Source organism: Meleagris gallopavo, chromosome 15 (genome assembly GCF_000146605.3).
Source record: "Meleagris gallopavo isolate NT-WF06-2002-E0010 breed Aviagen turkey brand Nicholas breeding stock chromosome 15, Turkey_5.1, whole genome shotgun sequence".
Taxonomy (NCBI): domain Eukaryota; kingdom Metazoa; phylum Chordata; class Aves; order Galliformes; family Phasianidae; genus Meleagris; species Meleagris gallopavo.
In genome coordinates, this window is record NC_015025.2 from 4167621 (window position 1) to 4188084 (window position 20464).

At 37.8% G+C, this 20464-nt stretch overlaps 1 protein-coding gene across 1 annotated transcript in view; it reads right to left on the reverse strand.

Annotated features, from left to right (window-relative positions):
- Positions 1–20464, reverse strand: part of TENM2 (teneurin transmembrane protein 2) — a 541158-nt gene that overhangs the window by 75456 nt on the left and 445238 nt on the right. The window contains 1 exon segment of the mRNA XM_031555679.1: positions 4587–4781. Within this exon segment, the coding sequence (XP_031411539.1) occupies positions 4587–4781 (195 nt within the window).

The window sequence follows — 20464 nt, forward strand, 5'->3', positions numbered from 1 at the left end:
CAGTTACTTCAACCTACATTCTAACCAGCAGACAATTCTTAGGTAAATAAAAAACACAGATGTAGATACAGATTTCATCTCTTCTCCATCCGGAAACAACAGAAGAAGCAAGTAAAAACAGATACGATGGAAAGGCATCCATAAAATGTCTTTTGCCATTTTAGCCCTGATAAATAAAAGGAATGTTACGACCTTTCTTTCAAATAAACTCCATCAGTAACATTATGGTTTTCCAAATTTCCATCTCATATCATGAATTTGTGTATGTGTACTATGCTCTCCTGCAAACAGCAGCAGTGAGGCTTTACCAGCTGCCTCTTGCTGGGGAATTGAGGGCCAAGGTCAAACTTATGCCCTAAATAAAATGAATTCACCTCATGACTAGTATATATCAGCTCACAGGAGAAGAACCAAGAATGATTGGCATTCTCTCTTGCAGCTCTACGAAGATCTCAGTTTATAATGAAAGTGATTTATCTCTCATCTTTTCCAAATTGATCCTTCTAAATTAAGGCAGAGACATTTTCACTTTAACTTATGTGAACAATACTTGATCTCTTAAATCTCAACTTTTCTATAAACAGACATGTCAAATTATTTTATGAAGTTACAGAACATTTAAAGTAAGTATATAGATTAGATACAACTCAGGATTGAAGCAGGCACGTTCAGATATACAATAATGTGAGTTATCAGAATAACTCACCTTAGATTTTAATTCAGATTACAGTAGCACAGAAATTGCTGTAACGTTTCTTACAAGATTTTCACAGTAACAATGACCCCAGTGTGGTGACTTCTGCTAAGATTTAGGGTTCAGTTAATTGGATATGAAAATATTACTGTGCAATTTAGTGTAAACATAAACAATGATTGTTCAGAAAAAAAATTGTCAGAGAAAAACGATAAATTACTAATTGTTCTAAAATAACCAGAATGCTTTCTCTGCACCGTTAGTGTGCCTTGGTGCTGAACAAAACCAGAAGCTCCAAAGAATACGCCTTTCATGACACTTCTGTTGAACCAGACATGCAAAAAATCTTGTCCAAAAAATAAAGAAACAGAAGAAAAAATTAGGTCAATTTACCTTATGGGTGAAGGTCATGTTTTCCCCTAAATGTATTATTTTTTTTTTAAGGTGATATTTTAATGTGAAATTTAAATGGGTAATGTGTGTAGCCTTCTGTTGTGCGTTGCAGCACAGCTGGGAACATGAGGAAATACTGACGAGTACCAATGTATGCCCCTTTTAGAAATGTACCTCCTTCCTTCTCAATTGCTGATGAAAGCAATGCGGAACAAAAACTTATCCTTCTACATCAATGCACTGTCTTTCCTCTTTGCAAAATTACTGTATGCTTTCAGCTGAGCTTTATTAACTCAGAATAAGCCTACCAATTCCCCCAAATCCCAGCCCCATCATTTTACAGAATAACAACTCATGTGAACCCTGCCAAAATGATTACCTGCAATAGAACTGCACTGGCTAATTCTGCACAGGTTCTGTCCCCAGCTCTTTAGAAGAGTTTACAATGGACTTAATAAGGAATTATAAATGGAGATTCTTTGGTGTTTAAACAAAGGACAACATGCTTTAGCAAGCCACTCTGTTAGACTTAGAATTCGTAGTCTCTTGGCAGCTCAGATCATTAGAGCTCATTTAGTATTGGGCCCTCTGTAGATTTGATAAAAAGGGTACTGAAAGCAATTTATATCCCTAAGGACGAAAAAGGAGGTCAAGGAGTTTTATGAACAATATGTACCATAAACCCCCAAAGAGCCATGAATTACACTTATGAAGTTAAATGTCATTGAAAAATGACTCGACCATGAAAGTGACAAGAAAAACACCGTTAACCTAATTTGTCAATTTGACTTGTCTCCCCACATACCAGATTGAATGAAACCTGGCAAATATGCCCCTTCGTTTTGTGTGCAAATTTGTTAATAGAACAACAGTGTTTATGCTGCAAAAACTGTGCATCAAAAATATTGATTTTAGTGCCACTTTCATTTCAGGTAAATTGTTTGAACAGTAAGACCATGATGAATATCAGAAATAAAAAGTGAACTGGAAGAAGAAAAATGCTGACCCATTTGTTCTAATTCAGTATCCTCGCTGGAAAATGGAGGATGAACCAACCTTCACTATTCTTTCTGAAAACTCAAATCAGTAGAGATTTCATATTAGAATATAATACAGATATATTTATTTGTATCGTTCTACCATTAATTCAAACAGAAAGTTTAAATGTGAGCAGATGATTACTTGCAACTGGAGAGACTTCGTTTCAGATCCTTTTCCCAGAGCTCATGAATTAATAGGAGAAATATGTAAAGAAGTAATGGATTTTTACAGAAGAAATGTTGGTTGTTCTTTATATATTTGTAAATTAATTTATTGAGTTATTTATTGCTCAATGATGTATGCAAAAGGTTATTCTAACCTTTTCTATCATGTTATCGGCACTTCCAAGTTTGCAGTTAATGCCTCTTTGCCTTTGTAATCCATTTATCTGTTAGAATCCTTATCCTTTGAAGCACTGGTGATTAAATAATCTATATCCTTTCCCCTCACATATTAATGTATCTCCCCAACACTGTTGACTGAAAATTTTGCAGCGTTTCCAGCTCTGAAAGGTGTTAACATTAACCCCTTTGCAGCTATACATGCACTAGCTTGTTCTATAAACTTATCTGGAATTGCTGATGTATTTGGTTTACCCACTTCAAACGTTCACAGTAGGATAAGCTGAATTAAGCACTAAAAAAACTTACTTCTCTTACAGGAGCGTTAGGGGATTCGAGATGTCTAGCTCAAATACAGAACAAGCATTCTACACAATTGAAAGTAAAGAGAGCATCTGGAAATTATAATATAAATGGGTGAGGAACTGCTTACAAGGTAAAATTTATGGAATTAAATGAAAGAAAGATCAATTTAAGCCATGTACCATAGTCTCTCTAATATTATTAACTCTAATATAACAATGAAGAACATGATGAAATTCATATAACTTAATTAGACTGAGCAAACAATTGCAGTTTGTGCCAGAGAGGTTCTGCATTCCTAGGGGATAGACTGGATGTTGCAGGGTGTGCTACACGGTCTTTTCCATGTCCAGTGTCCATGAGAACACTGCTTACAGCAAGGTAATTCAGACCATCTTAAATTTTTTCCCAGAATCATACACTCAGAGTGAACTGCAAACTGTCAAATCTAGCATTCAAAAAGGACATTGCAGAATTTTCTGGATGTTGCATAAACTGTAAAAAAAAAGAAATGGAAAATCCACTGATTTCAGTTGAGTTCTGAATTAGAGCTACAGTGTTGTGAAAAATTCCTGGAAAGAGATGACAAGAAAGAACTGAAGAAATTATTGCAGTTTTGGCAGTGCCACCAGTGAGAATCACAGCTTATTTTTGCTCCTAGCAAAATAACTTCACACAGACTAATGCAGTCTTGTCCTAAAGCTGATGACTGCAGTCCACATCCAAAGAAGTCCCTTAGTGGTTTAGGTCCCTATAGATCCTCCCTTCCTCCCTCCATCTGTTCCTCCCTTCCTCCCTTCTTTTTATTTTAATGGGAGAAATAGGTGTTTGGTGAGATAAACATAGATGCATATGTAGTGTACAGGGCTGCATTCCACACAGAATACTCCTTAGAGGCCCTTCAGTTCTAAACCCATGCAGCTCCAGTCCTGTCACCTTTGTCTTCAAACTGCTCCTCCTTTTGGAGGATTAATAAACTCTGAGAAGTCATAAAATTGCTTGAAATATTACTCTCTGAGGACATGCCAAGATATGCAGAACTGTCTATCTAGCAGTCCTCTGAAGAGTTGAATTGCCTTCTAAAACTATAGCAATGCATTTTAAAAAGAACAGGAGCCTGACTTACACAGTGCATTCTAACGGCACCCACTGTGAATAAAACCAACACCAAGCTCAATCTATGACCACATTTTCAATGGGTCATTTTGTTACATTTGCTCACCCTGCATGCACAAAGAACTGGACACTTCCAACATGAAAATCTTTTCTGCACTTCAAAGGTAGTTGCTGTTTTCGTGTGCCAGCTACCTTTCTTTAGTCCCATGAGACTGCAGTTAATAGGAGTAATTTGTGCTGGGTGACGTCTGTATGCAACACGGACACCCAAGTCTTTCCAGACTGTCACATCAACTTCTGTCTTAAAAGTGATTTATCTCTTTGCTTTGTGTGGAGCTGCAGTTATACAATTTTCCCTACTACTACTCATTTTTACTCTGCATTTCAAATCTAAATTGTTCAATAAATATAACCCATAAGAAAAGATTTATCTTCTGTCTTCAGAAAAGGAATTATTCAGGTTTACCTGTGGCAGACATTCTTAGCACCACGTAACAGTGTATATAAAAATCAGAACTTTAATTTAAGCTTTCATAGATCCGTACAATCGTGATGGACTACATTCCTACCTCTCTTTCACAATATCTGCTACAGCAGTTTTACATTTAGAATGTTATTGTCCTTTCCCTTCTTTTCTAAGAGCTCCAAAACCAGAAAAAAATCTCACAATGCAGAAAGATAATGTGGCCCAGCATTACCTTCTTCACAGTTTTCTCCTTTATAGCCAACGGAACAGACACAGTTCCCTTCGATGCAGGAACCATGACCTCCACACGAGGGATCAATACACTGGCTGATGGGTACATCACATTCCGGACCTTTCCAGCCACTGTAGCATAAGCAGGTTCCTTTAGAGTATTGACCATTGCCACTGCACAGCACTGGGCAAGCAGCTGGAAAATTGAACAAAAGAAAAAACAGCACATGAGGTCAGGAAAGTATTCCTGTAAAAGTGCATTAAAAATCCACTATTAAATAGTTATAAATATACACAAGTATCTTAACTATCTGGAAAAATCTAAGCCAATTTGTAGTACTTCAGCTCTTTGCAAAGAAACTATTTGAATACTTCTTAACAAAGCATGCATATATTGGGCATTCTGAGAGTACAGCTACTATTCTTTACAATCTATCCATCATGGCTGGGATAAGTAATGAGGCAATGTGAACAGACCTGATTCTGACATCATTCCGCATGGTAACATCCAGTTTTCACAGTCGGCAGAACACAATCCCCAGAACACGTCAGTATATAGCATCTTTTTCCCTTCACAACATTTTTTAATTTAGTGTTCCAAAATTTCTATGACCCTATGACTTGTTTTTCCCACATAAGGATCTTGAACACAGAAGTAACACAAGCTTTCATTTTTATCTACAACAAATGCACGCTGCCACCAATATAACTGCCTAATCTTAACCCATATCCCAGAGTGAATGTTTCTTCCCTGGGTGTATTGGCAAGAAATCACCATTAGCTCCTATCCCTTCCTGTTGTATTATTAAAGGGATAAGAATTTCTGAGCAAATATTAAGGATTCATTATGCAAATGAACTGCAACCTAGGAATAATAAAAGTGGTCAGCAGATCTTGGATACCAAACATTGGACATATGCAGAACAATGGAAAGAATTAAGTAGTTTATTAAAACAAGTAATCCATAAAAGTTACACTAAGGCATTTTTACACATCTATAAGCCTATGACTTTCATGCAAACATGGCAGACTGTGAACTTACATGCCTGCCAAACACAACATATGGTCCCCAGCCAGAGAAATGGAAAAAATAACAAAGAAGTAAAAGAAAATAGAACTAATGAAGTGTATCTTTGATAAGAGGTGCACTTTTACACTCTTCTTTGATAAAGTCTAAAAAGTATATCCCCATCTTTTCAACGTTCAAAGCAATCAGAAACTAATGGCTACCTCTACAGTACCAAAAATATACTCCAAAGCTACTATTAATCATTAAAAGGTCTTACTGTCCCTCTTGCTTCTATTATCTCGTTAACCTGAATGATCAAGAAGAACCAAGTAATTGATTTACTACAAAGAAACATGTAATTGTCCTGTTGTATGACTTCTCCACTGTTCAGCAACCCTTATTAATCTCAGCTGTCCACTGATCTGCTGCAAATACACGTTTGAGAAGGGATTATTTTCAAGAATTTTCTTCTTTGAAACAGAAAAAAATAATTAGACAAACATATATTCACATTTTTAACCTTGGATTTCAGTTAAATTTGGAGTTCTGAAAATCATTTCATTTAGGACTATAAGTTGACTGGCCATATGTCACTTGTATAGCACTTTTTAATCTAATTTCTTTCTACAAGAAAATAACAATAAAATCAATAAGTTGAGGTTGGATGTTTTGCTTTCCCTTCACTGTCTTAGTTGCCATATGATTAATCCTTTGGTAGAAATAGCAACACCATTACTCTGAGTCTTTTCAATTTTGTTTAATTTTTTCTCCTTCACTCCAAAATTGAGTACAAATAAAATATAATTTTCAGTAGCAGTTTTCAGATTTCAAAGGTGATATTTGCTTATAAGTTCTTTACTGTGTTTTATGAAACTTTATGCTATGCTTTCTACTTCTGCTTTTTGCAGTCGGTTTCAGAATTATGCCTACTGAACGATCTGGATTAAAATGCAATGCAGGCAAGCATCCATCATGTCCATGCTGCACTCTTGAGTCATTCTGTTTTAAAGGCTTTTTGCACATCACCATGAAACATCCTTCCACAATATACATTTAACCAGAAGCACTTTGGATGCCATTCCACTTACTGTTCCTTCTGTCTTCAAGCATTACATCAGGGATTCTATCTCAGCTCCTCAGCATGCACTTACTGCTCTTCACAGCCTAGAAATGCTAACTGCAGCTATGGCAGGCCATGTAGGTGAGCCATTCAGACTGGAATCACACTAGGACCACTTCCACTGCCGTGGATTGGAAGGTGAATGATCAGAAGGCCCAAAGACCTGGAGCAATCATACTGAGTGCCAAGTCTGAGATGCCACCTTCCACACCCTGACACACTGTAGAGTCTCATCCTAACATAAAACCTGTCTGTGAAACTCACACCTTTGAGCTCCTGTACATGGTGGTTAAGCTTGCAGCCCTCCTGTTCAATTTCATTACAGAATGAAGTGCTACTGCTAGATGCATGTTCTTTATATGCTTCCAAGCCATTGAAGAGACTTGATGTTATTCACGACTGCTCAGTGTAGCTTCTCCAACTACATTGGGACATGACTGCACATCTTGCTTTTGTCTATCAGTCTCAACAACAGAAAAGATGTCTGTTCTGCAAACCTCTCCTCTGGAGTCAAAATTAAAATAAAGACAGTAAGCCTATTTGAGCAAATTGCCTGCAAGAGGGACTAAGAAGAAATAAATATCCATCATTAGAAATCAAATGAACAAAACAAAACCAAAAAAACCCACCACCACACAATTTAGATGGGACCCATCTAGACCTAGCTACAGTAACGTGCCAGCCATCTGCTGTAAGACTGCTTCTTTCCCTGTCTTGCACCTAAATCTAAGTAATCATTTGGCAATTGTGGTCCACTTGGAGAAACATATATCTGTTTTTTGGAATATGCCTATGGGAGGGCCATTTTCATCTCCCACTTTTGATCTAGATTTGCAGGGTTCAACTTCTGGGACACCAGAGATTTTACGGCTGGCATAGCAGAAGAAGGATTACCAGATGGTGCTGGGCTGCAGAGTAAAGAGCTCCTCCAACAGTAGTTTTTTTTTTTTTTTTTTTCTTTTTCAGTGTTCCCTTGCCCTATTCTGGAGCTTTAGGAATCTAAGTGAAGCTGAAAGCCATGTCGTAGCTTTTTGTTTCTCTCTTTGTGCTTCTATCAGGTCAGAGGGTTCGCAAGACTATTTAGTCCTTGGCAAAGCTTCTCTATTACTTCAAAAGCAACCTGTCTTCAGTGATCTACAGTTGAGGGATGCAATGCGAGGATGTTAGTGACATAAGAACTAACTTTGCACAAATGAAAGAATCTGTCATTTAATCTTAGGAATTAAATAGAGTTAAGATTTAAGAAAAATGTAAGCAAGAATGCAAGCAAGAGTGGGTAGTAAGAAGCTGTTTTGTCACTGCTGTAATAAACAGCTCTTCACTAATGCTTCTGCTCTCAGTTTATTGGTTGACTTAAGTGAGGAACAGAGAATCAAGCTGCTTCTGTAAAAAACAATACCAGGCAGTCTAAAAAGAGTTCTGTTAGCCTTAATTGCTAGGTCATATTGTTGAAGAGTGAAATCCAGAGCACTCGATCATAATTTTCCATCAAGCTTGCCTCAATAAATGTCCAAACAACTCAAAAGTCATCTGCAGTTCTGGTTTTCTAGGAGTGCTTCTTTCCCCCATGTGCAGCAGACAGCCCCTATTCCAGCACACTCCTGGTTTCTCATATAGCATGCTGGAAGAATGTGAAGGAAGAAAAGTTTATAGAACGATCAAGTTCTGTCTCATTTCCGCAGGCAGACAACACTGCAAAAAGACAACCATCACCATCAAAAAGGGGAAAGAAGTGTTAGGAAGTACTGCAACACTCCAGTCAGATAAGCACAGAGGTGCATCCCCTGAGTCAAGCTGAAACAAGGACAACAGCTAACAACCATGAATGTAGTTTTGGTGATGTGATTCTGCCTTTTACCAATACTTGAACAAAACAGCCTGGGTTCTTAACACTGCTGTCAGCTGATTTAATTACAGATAATGGATCCCATAGGCCTTTGAGTTCTGTGGGATGCACAAATTTAAGAGCATGAATTGGACAGTGAAGACCAGCCAAAAACCTGTCTGAAAGTTCTCCCCCTCAAAGTTTTCACTGAAAATTTTGGAGTAATGATAATATTCCCTGGTGGATGAGAAAAAATGATTTGATAACAGTCCACTACATATGGACTAGGAAGGGAGATTGTTAGGGATAATGCCCAAGTTGCAGGGGATCAAAAGCCATCATTTTGTCCAGGGATATTTATTAAGTATCCCAGCTGCAGTCCATGTTCACACTCCTTTCACCCACTCCTACGGTATTCACACATACGTACTCACCAGAGTTTTCTTCAAGAGCATGACAAGAAATCAGTAAAGGATATTTGAGGAGCCAAACTCTTGGAGGTAGTTGCAGAACTTGGTTTAGTTTAAATGCTGCTTGGTGAGAGGCCTTCCCCTGATACCTGAAACTCCAAACTGGCTGTGAAGAAGCCTGGCTCGGTTCCTCCTTCTGAAGAGCAAATACTATCCTAGTGCAGAGAATTCTGTATCATTAGGACCTCGGATGTCAGTTCCATGGCAGTTTTCTTCCAGTTCCTCCTCACAATACAGGCAAATTCATATACTTGCCTTGAAAGTTATTGACTTTCTGGGCACACAATTACACAGACCTGAAAGATGTTACAAGTTGTACCTGAACTGCTTCTCTGCCCTGGACTAGGTCATAAGCAATGTCTTTATAATGATCACATTTTGCAAGCAGAGCAGCTGAGTAAATCTGCAAACACAGCATAAGAAAATTAGCTTCCTTTGTGCTATCTTCTGGCTTATTCAGAGCCCAGACAAGTTTTCAGCCACCACCATCAAGTCAAAGTTCTTTGACATCTGTTCCACAGAAATCTCTGGTGAGAAGCTCACGGCAGGTTGGTGAGGAGTGTCACTGGTCTGGGTGGACAAATGATTGTATCTTTCCAAGTGAGGTGCTGTTCAACTAAGGATTAGAAAGGTTGCATCCATAATGCTTGTAATGCTTCTTCCTACTGCAAGTTGATTCACATAAAAGATGAGGTTGACTGTATATTTACCGTGTAAGGAGTAAGGAGAACTGGGCCTGACTGTTGAAGTGTCAGTTCAAGGCTTCACTAACAGAGCACTTAAACACAATCTAAAGTCCTCTTATAATAAGTCAGTTGCTCTTTGTTTCATTGACCACTAGGAACTGAAGCCCAACGTAGAATGAACTTCTAACCAAGGATCTCAGAGTGGACATTCTGTGTGCAATCCCTCTAGAAGATAACTAACTCAGATTTTCTAATAGCTCACACTTGGACTTCCTTTTCGTGGAGATTAAGCCGTTGCAATATTATGCATGATTTTGCAAATATGTAAGAAAAACAGATCACTGTTTATCAGAGATTAATCTGAAACCAATACATTTCAAATTAGATCCAAGCTTTAGCAGAAATACAGGTAAGATAAAATCTAATGTCATCCATAACTGCCTGTTCCAAATACCTAAAAAATATCTGCAAAGTCACATTTTACAGACATGTTTCTTTTTCTGGCTTTCAACTTAGTACCCCACATGGAGCATTTCATCTAAAAACACTAACTTCTGTTCCAAGGACAAATAAGAAGAATGAGTAAGCAGGTGAAGATGTCTTTTACTGATGCTAGAGCTGAGTCCTATGACTATATATTGAAGTCTGAACTAGTTGTAGATTGTCTCCGAGAACCACAAAGAAGTTGTTTTCTTTTGCCTATGGTCAACCTCCTAAAGTTAGACCTACTTAGATATCAACAAGCTTATTTCTGAATAGCTCAAAGTCCACCAAACCATGAAAACCAAAGGAACAGCAAACACCTGAATTTTATAAAATCAGTCCAGTTGCTTAAGCTGTTAATTTTGGACAACCTGACTGAAAATGTTGGCTCTACAATTTATGTTAGTATTGTTTTAAACAAAACAGTTCTGGAACATTAAAATAATCACATACATCTCTTGTTACATAAAATATCAGCCCACGAGATATTTCTAAAAAGTAGGAGACATCAGATATGTATTTTCAGTTGTAGTTTAAAAATACACATTTTGTCTGACAACATCATCTTTCCTATTTTACCTTTAAACCTATTTTAATCAGGTAGGTGCACATGTCTTGTCTGCAGGCCTACTGCTTTTTCTGGAGTTCATTTACTGATAAGAGAATCTGAAATAACTTCTAAAACCGCCTTGTGGTTTATGATATTTCATTTTTACTCATTTATGCTATTTCCAAGCCACTTTCCTGGTATGAAGCTTTATGAAGCTCCCACACACATCAAGCTTTACCCGAAGAAAATAATTTGGGAATGGGAGCTGGAATGAATCCTGCCCATCTGTTCTGTATGCCTCACAAGCACTAAGAAAGAATGGCATTGACTGGCCTACCTGCTTTTTTGGGATTGCTAACTTCAGTCAGGCTGAAAAAGAACAGTGACAATTAGCAAGACCTAGAATATCTTGCAGCTTGCTCTAGGACAGGCGTCCAATCCACAGCACTGAACAGCTGGTAATGAGGTCCCAAAACATTGTGAACTTTTAACACAATTATGTGATTTTTAGCAGTACTTTTCATGAGTTAACTGTGCATAGCTTGAGCACAGACTGTATAGGCTACAACAGAGCACCACTGAGGGGAGGTTGTAGAGCAGTGCTGACCACGTCTCTTACCCACTGCACTGTGTGGTGTTGGATTGAAACCTGTATGTGTTACACGTTCTGTGCTTGTGCTGCTGGCAAATAAAACACCACGACTGCTAATAATAATATTTCATCTTACCTACATGGGTGAGTGCCTGTGAAGACACACATTTTTTGTTATGAAGCAGACATGTAAGATTTCCTACTTAATTAAAAATGGGGCTTGTCTTATTTTGTAAAATAATTTAAAAAGTCAACATGTTCACTGCAGAGGAAATATTCAGAATATTCTTGCAGCGCTGACAAGTCTTGTAGTTTTTAATGTCTCAAAAAGTTCACTAACTTGTGAACTTCTGATACTGATAACTTGTGGTATATTTTTAATTAGTTTTGCAATATGCATTTGATTAATATTTCACAAAAAACAAGGTTATGTTTGTGTTGTCCTTCTTTCTTCATGTTTTAATGAAAAAGATTACTTATATGTATTTACTGTCATATGTATTTTATATGAAGCCCAAGACAATTTTTCACTCAAGGCCATCCAGGCAAGCCACAAGAGTGCATACCCATGTCTGAGGACTTTCTGCTCTGCCAAGGAGAAGCTGCTTGGAAGTCAGTTGGTAGAAACTCACCCAAGAGCAGAAGAATGAACACAAAACTGTTATTGACACTATACAAGCTTCCTAAGTTGCTTCTCAAAACTGTTCGCTTTGACCACAGAAAACACGGTTTAGATGTTTCACAGTATTATTCTGTATGCTCTGTGCACCATGGCAGAAGCGGGAGGAGACGCACAGCACTTCCCAGCAGTCATGCTCTGCAGTCCCTACCTCAGTTGCCCAGATCTGAGCCTTACAATGCTCCCTTATCTAGCTCTGTCAAACTGCACATTAGTAAGCAAGAATGAGATTCACATAAGAATTTCCAGAAGGACAAAAAACCCATCAGGTGTGTCAAATCTCTGACATTCAGAAACCATTTGGGGAAAGCAGCACACGCTGACTTAAGCACTAAAGTATGGATGCTTTAATTAATCCGGGGTGAATTTAATTGCTTTAGTTAAGTGGAAATCGGGTTAAAAATGATGCAGAGCATGCTGGGGTGTGTTAAAAACATGACATATGAGTTGGATGAATCGATAAATTAAAAGCGCACAGATGTTTTAATTAAACCCAGGAAAGTTAACGAAGATCACTAGAGACTTTTAAGCCTATGATTAATTCAATTCATTTAAAATACCTGTAGAGATATGGGGATGCCTCCATTTTGAGAGTTGAAGAAGTTCTCAATCGATAAGTACTTAAAAGCTGTTCTACAAAAAAAATGGCAGGATTTTCATAGAAGTGATTGAACAGCAATAACTGTACAATGAATATTTACATTCTTCTGAACACTCAGCAAACTTTTGCCTTGACCAAAATTTATCAAAAATGTCATAGCTTTTCTCATGGCCTGCGGCATGCAACCTTCCATGTCGAAAGGACAGCACGTGGTGTATCTTCCTGTGTCACTCTGCAAAGGATCCATTTCCATTACATATTTGCTTTGGTTGCAATTATTACAAAAATCTATGCAAGAAATATGAAAGTTTCTTCCTACACTACCTAGCAAAACACGGATAATATGAACTTTTATGTGCTGAGTATCAATTTTCAGAATCACAGCATATTTTGATGTTACCCCTTTGGGATTGCCCACTTGGTCCTTGCTTTAGGAATAGAGCCTGATAATAATGCAGACAACAATGCACAGCAGAAGTAAAAATTAAGCAACTATCAGATATATCTGAACAAATTTCACAGTGGACTGAAAGGTCTGTCGCTCCATTACTACTAAGATGAAGATGGGCTTGAAGATTAACTAGCCATCAACAAAGATCCAAATCTTAGTTCTCTAAAGATATAGACGTTCTAAATGGTTGGAGATCGCTGTGTGCTCTCACTGCTAAAGCCAGAGCTAAACATAAAAAAATAAATTCAAGTGGTACAAAGCAAACTACAAATCGGAGAGAGAGAGGAAAGAAGACATTTCAGTTCACCTGAACACTTGAAAAATCAGCAAGATGTGTCAGGCTTCAAACTGTTTTGTGGACTTTCTCTTGTCATTACTTTCTGAATTTGACACTTTGTCAACCTGTCTGTTCTGCCTCCACTATTACTGATGCCCTGCAACTATCACTATCTACACTAAAGAAAAGACTGTAGCTCTCCAAGAAGCACACTAAGATCATTTGCAAAATGGTAGAGATTAATTTTCAGCTATTCCAGTCAGGAATCTCCTTGTAAATAGGGAACCTCCTTGTAAAGACAGCTCCACTGATTAACACGGGTCTTCATATGCATAAATGCATTCAATGAAACAGGAGTTGCCATTTCTGATCAGTTTGCTATATATTCTGTAAAAAAAAAAAAAACGAAAAAAAGAACACCAAACAAACAAAAACCAAAACATAACCCTGCTTTTTTTTTTTTTACCCCCTTTGGAACGAGTAACACTCTACTTTAGAGATGAGCAGTAAAGTTGACCCAATTATAAAAACAGACAGAGATAAAAACTACTTTTTACCAAGAGATGGCATTAGGTGTTGAGCTAGGCTACTGCCATAGATAAGCACGTGGCTCTTCATTTGCATGTGTGGTAACTTTGACCCTGGGAAAACTGAGGAAGAAGGAAAACTAGCTTGGATGTTTCAGTGGCCGTCTTAGTGGAAAGAAGCGAGGAGGAATCAAGAAGATGAAGCTCCAAGCTCTTGAATGGCAGCAGCAAGGAGAACCAACACATATGAAATTATGCTTCCAAACGCATGCTGTGGTTCATAACAGAGAAGCACAAACAACGTGAATAAGTCATTTCAGACATATAGAAGAAGAAATGTAAAGTGAAACTCTGAAGTAATTTTTCTTAGATTTTACGAAATTTGAAATGAAAGAACTGGTTTTATCCATACTTCTGTGGTAATAGTTTTGCTATGACTAAATAAATGTAGGATTGCACCTAAATAATGAGGTAAATAGTGTATTTAAAATCCAGATTGCTCTGGTGTCATTCTAGTTACTACTATTTGTGTTATAAAAATTACCAGAAAAGATTTTAATCATAACATGATTAATTACATAGTTCCACGTGGAGTGCAGATAAACATTTGAGATTTTGCTACATTTGAATTAGAAATACGTTCAGTTTTTAGAGAGGGCGAATGGGGATGTCAGCTACCTAAACTTCATTCTTCCCACTCAGGTAGGGACTAAATATAGGAAGAAATCTATATTACAGGTTCAAATGTAGATACAATATAGATATGAAGACACCTAAAAGTCAAGTATGCTGAAATCTGAAGCTGTGCCTCAGGGCCATGTCTGTTATTCAGAGACAGAAAGTGCATAAGGTCTCTTAACAGCTGTATTTCCATAATGTGATTTGCAAGTACTTGATCATAGCTGCTTCAATGACATTTACCATTCACAAGGACTCCAAGTTGATGCCAACATGAGTGCAAAGACAAACTCTTAAAACTTAATGAAATTAAAAAAAAAAAATCAGTACATATCCATAGAGACAAAGTGATCTAAAAACAAAAAAATAGATTGCAACACGATTAAATAAGCTAACCAAATAAACACAAAAACAAATTTACAAAGCATACTTCATCATGAGCACAATTCAACTCAGCAGAGCAAAGTTAGAGCAGAGAGAATCTTAGTCTCCAATGGAAGCACTGTAAGACTGGAAGAAGGATTTTTGGCTTGCTAGAAACTATAATGCACAATAATATGCATCCTGCATGTATTCACATGCTTGTCCAACTCCTTGCTGTGCTGGGAATCTTTTCAAGATGTCTATTTGCTGGAATTGCATTGAAACAGAAAACATTTGTGCAAATAGATGCGCTGTTGCTGCACACATATAAGAAGCAATGAAAAGTAAAATGAAGTAACTGACAGTAGAGTGGGTTTTGAAAGCAGCTGTAAGAAATGAAAGCTACAAACCTAGTTTTTAATAAACATGAAAATATTACTACAACGCTGCTGCAGGAAAATTCAGTAAGATTTTACTGTGCTTCCATATAATTTCAGTTGTGGACACAAGCAATGCAGACTTCCTTATCGTACTAAACCAACATACTTGGTTCCAGATTTCAGACCTTGGTTACAGTACTGCTTGGTGCATCGTCTTTGGTCTCTGAGCAATCCTACACAGCAGCACCAGTCCTCACTGGAATCAGTCATAGTTTCTTCCAAGCATACTTCTTTTTATTTATAAATAAACATTTTGTTCAGGAGTGGTGTTTGCAACCTCTCTGCTTCCAAACGACAGGAGTATCCTGACTCGGAACTATTTGAGACCACCTCTTCTGTAGATAAAATCTTAACAATCCTGAATTCAAGGCTAGATTCAGCAGAAAAGCTTTAAGAACAATGAAGACTTAATATTTTGCATTCTGAAAACTGTGTTTTCTGTGTTTTTTTTTAAATCTCTAATTTTCTCCAATTTTCATCAGTTAAAAATAGCTCCTGAGTTCTATTTCAGTATTCTCTCACAAGGAATGCAAATGGTACAAACAGTAACTTCCAGCCCTGTGCAGGGAGCAGCTGAGTACTTCCATGTCACCAGGCTCCTTCTACACATCAAACACCTAGCAAACATCTGCTACTTCTTACATTTAATCTGCAATGTACTATATGGACATGTGCATGTTCTTAAGGAGTGATGAAATGCTAGGGTGCTTAATGACTTGCGTTGTAACAGAAAGTGAACAAGACACCTGTGTGCAGAATATAGGTGTTCACCCGTTCCAGTCCATTTTTTTTAAATAATATCTAATCTTCAACCGAGTCTATGAGAATTGATGAGGAAAGCAGAAGGCCAGAAACAAGTGTTCCTGTATTCCTCTTCTTGTTGCATTACTGACTGCCTACCTCAAACCCCTTAGAGCCATGGCCACGAACAATCAGACAGAACTCAGCCTGGAACCCTTTCTGTTCTTGGCTCCTGTTTAAATTGCCAATTAGAAAGTATCAGAGCAGTGGATTTTGAGCTACTATACCATTTTGTGCAGGAGAGCTAGCAGCTGATAGATAGAATGACTGTCAATCATTGTCAAAATAGGTTATATGTCCACTGATTTATTCTGTAATGATTTTAGGCACAGTTAACAGCACAGAACTCTTTTCAGAGCACATGGCACCCATGTAATACTACCAAATCAGGGCATACAGGACAAGCATTGCCCTGTACACAGAACTCGTTGGAAGCCAACCAAGAACATAATCAGTTTGCCAGAAATGAAAAATGTCTGCTAATAAAGAATGAGACTGGGAAAAGGAGATGGAGATTTATAACAAAGGTATTTTAAGGTACTGAATCTAAAGAGATGGGAACTACTGGAGAGGAACGCTGCCAAGACAGACTTGTCTGAGCATAAGAATGATACCTCCACCCCTGAGCGAGAGATGGGGGCAGGCAGGACTGTGCAGCAGTGGCAAAAATCGGTGCGCACACACAAACACACAGCAAAACCAAAACTAATCCCACCCAGAAAGAGATACTAAAACAGATGCTGGATTTTGTCAGCTGCAAGAAAAGAAGGAGAGGCGTGTGTGGATGATAAGTCATGAAAGCAGTATTTCTAAAGAAAAGTACACTTAATTATTTTTATTCATACAGTGTTAGTGATGAGACATGCTATGATTGCGAACACATGAAATGTTTGCCAATAATGTTATTGCTCTGATTTCTATTTTCTCTCCAACCTAATAGTTCCCAGCACTCCCATGTTCTCTCTCTGGCACTGTGGACAAAGCCATTGCTCTGCCTGTCATTCAGGTCACTCATCTGGATGATTTTTGTGACTCACTCATTCCCTCGCCTCACACTCAAATTTTGTCCAAGTCTCACAGATTTCTTCTGCACTGCATCTGTTTGCAAGGATTTTTGTGTTAGCTTTGAGCAAACCAAAATCTTGTTCTACGGCATGGATAAATTCAGCCTTCTCTACTCATGTCTGTGTATTGTGCTGTACTCATGCCTGCTGCTGTGTGCTCTCTCCTGTGCTTCATCTGACTTTGAGGCACTGTTTTCCCCGTTACCAACAGGGTATCTGTTTGCCATTATCCCCCCTTTAAAATTGCCTTTTAACCAATGTTCCCAAAAAGTAACAGCAGTCACACTACCAGTATACTATAACACTGCCTATCATAATTTTTTTTTCCTTCTCATATTGCCACATATATCACTTGGTAGCCATTAGGGTTTTAAATTCACACTGACATGGTATGTTCTCGGAGGTAGGCACTGCTTGTCTTCATTCAGTTTACGTGTATAGTCCTGACCACAACAGATTACTTTGAACAAGTAGCAGTGCTCATGACAATCTCCACATAATCTCCTCCTTTAAGCTGCATTATGGCATTTTTCCCATATTACTGTTCCTCTTTTCTTTGCCAAACCAAACTGTTTTGGGGTACCATCATGTTTAACCTATTTCCTTGCCTATCATCTTTTATTCTCTTAGTTTACTGCTATTCACTTGAATAAAACAAACACACTCACCAGTTTGACTATGCCCTGGAAGACCCACAGTGCTCCTTGACAATGGGTCCAGCATTTTCTGTCAGGCTATGCAGTATGTGCAAGACAGGCAAAGGAGAGAGGCTGTTCAGAACAAGCTCTCACCTTTTCCTTGCAAGCCCAGTAGTCTTCTGTCTGCTTTTGCTATTTTCAGTTCCTAGAATTTCTAGCCAAACTACAAAGGCAAATAATGTTTTCATGACTCACAGAAAGGAGATGCTAATTGCTATGCATTAGCAGCGTGTGCTGGACAGCATTCATTCACGTTGACCACGTGTTCTACAGCAATGAATTGAGTATGGAATTATTCAGAAATACGCACTCTGAAATTCATTATTTCCCCACAGTGATCACTCCCAGAACCTCTTATGCCACTGCACATTCATTCTGGATCAAGAATAGTTTCGAGTATTCAATATTCAAAAAACCATTCCTTTATGCACTTGAAGATTTCATAGCCCAAACAATATGGCTCTGAATAATCTCAGAGCAAGAAGAGTTCCCAATAACTAAAATTTGAAATAGCAACAGTTTTTCAATACCAGTTACGAAGAAGCAAATACTGCTTTTTCTAGCAATTACACCTTACTTACCTAATAACTGAGGACCTTGAATATTTTTATACATAAGTTAACAGTACACACATAACAAAGAAAACAGCAGTGGTAGGAATTCTTATCATGGTTTGGGCAATCATCAGAAACAGCAAACTCATTACACTAAACTTTAAAAAAGATAAGACTACACTTTACAGCTTAGCAACTATTTCAAACAAAATAGATGTCTCAAAAGAAATAAAAGAAAATTTAAAAACCTACCCTTCTTTTTATACTTATTAAAGTGGCGCCGTCCTTTGCCAGTAAGCCAAAAACAAACAGAATGAAAATAAAATAATGAAAAACCCACACAAGGAGAACAGGAAAAGAAACTGAGTATAACATAAATCTAAGTCATTAGAGTTCTTAAAATCAGATTAAAGAGTCAACCAATCAAACATGGTTTTAAAAATCCAAAAGCCTTCACTCTATTTAAATTAAAATATTAAACATGTTTTTTATTGCATTGCATAACCAACTAACAATGTCTACTAAATGGCAACTTCATGGCAGCTGACAAGCTACTCAACTCATTTTTGTTCCTGTTTACAAATCACGCACCACCTCTTAACATACTATGCTCACTGTATTAATGCAGAGACCCCATGCGATGGCACTTGTTTCACCTTTTCAGTTTAGATAAATGTGCTTACAATGTAAGTGCTAGGATTTTTAAGTGCACAATCAAAAGCGTCTCTGAGCACATTTCCAGAACTGTACATGACAGTGTCTTTTGATGTATTTTGGTTAAAGGCGTGGAAGAGTTGTATGACCTCCAGAATACCGCGAGATGAAATGAAATTACAGCCACTTCACCTCTGTGGCACTGAACTCTACAAGTGGTGAGAAGCGGGACACAATGAAGGATGCTGGCTTGCAGATTTACCACAAGACTGGGCAGTTACAAGAACAAACTATTACCAGACATTAACAGTGGGAACACCAAGTAAGAAGGACATCTTTGATACATGTGGGTGGGGATGTCATGGAAATTACAGAAAAATAGAAACAAATATAAAGAAGTGACAACACACCAAACCAACAATAATAGTTGCAAATCCGATTGTTTAATTAATCATTGGCCATAGCATCCCTTTTCATCAATGACTTTTACAATTATTTATGCAGAAGAGGTTACCTGCAGTGAAGTTCAATTTGCAGCAAATCTTCCACTGGCTTTAACCATGCACAATTTCTAGATTGGGATACATCTCTATCCTCTAAATTATCTTTTGATTATGAGAGTTTCCTTTTCTTTAAATGTCATATTTTAACCATATGAGATTAAAATATATCACCTTTCCTGCGTGTTAGATGAAATTCTTAATCAGGCTAAACTCTACATGATTACAAAGGGAATCTTGTCTGAGCAAGGCTGAAGTGAATCTGTTGAGACTGGCTACCTGAGAATAAATTACTTCCACAGATAAGGCTGAGAATTAAAGCCCCAAGTATTTGGCTGGAGTGTTTGGCAGAGTGAAATTTATTCTGCTTCAATCAACACATGGAAGGCTATTGCAACCTGCACATTGGACCAAAAGTTCAACTCTTTCTAATCATTTCTGTGGGACTTTGCTGGAGCTATTGGAACTGAAGTCAAATCTGTGCTCTCTCATATATTCCCTTCAGTTTAATCTTTTAGGTCTACATGGATCAGGTAAAGGAACAGGGAGAGGAACAGTGCACCATCTGCAAAGCATACAGATGATTCCCCTCAAGATTCACTGTCTTTGATATCCTCAAAATCGCCCTAGCAAACAGTGATTACCTTGTAGAAACGACCACATTTCACATCTCCCAAGCTCAGGTTTTGCCTCCTGTGAAGCCCTCAGACTGCTGTGCTACAGCACGAAGAAAGTAATATCAGCTATTTAAGGAGCCTGGTCACCTTTTCTCTGCATTTCCCTGTTTATGTCTTGCCTCATCTTACAGTGGAGAACTGAGACATGAAAGAATGTGTTGCCAGGTATATAGTATAAAA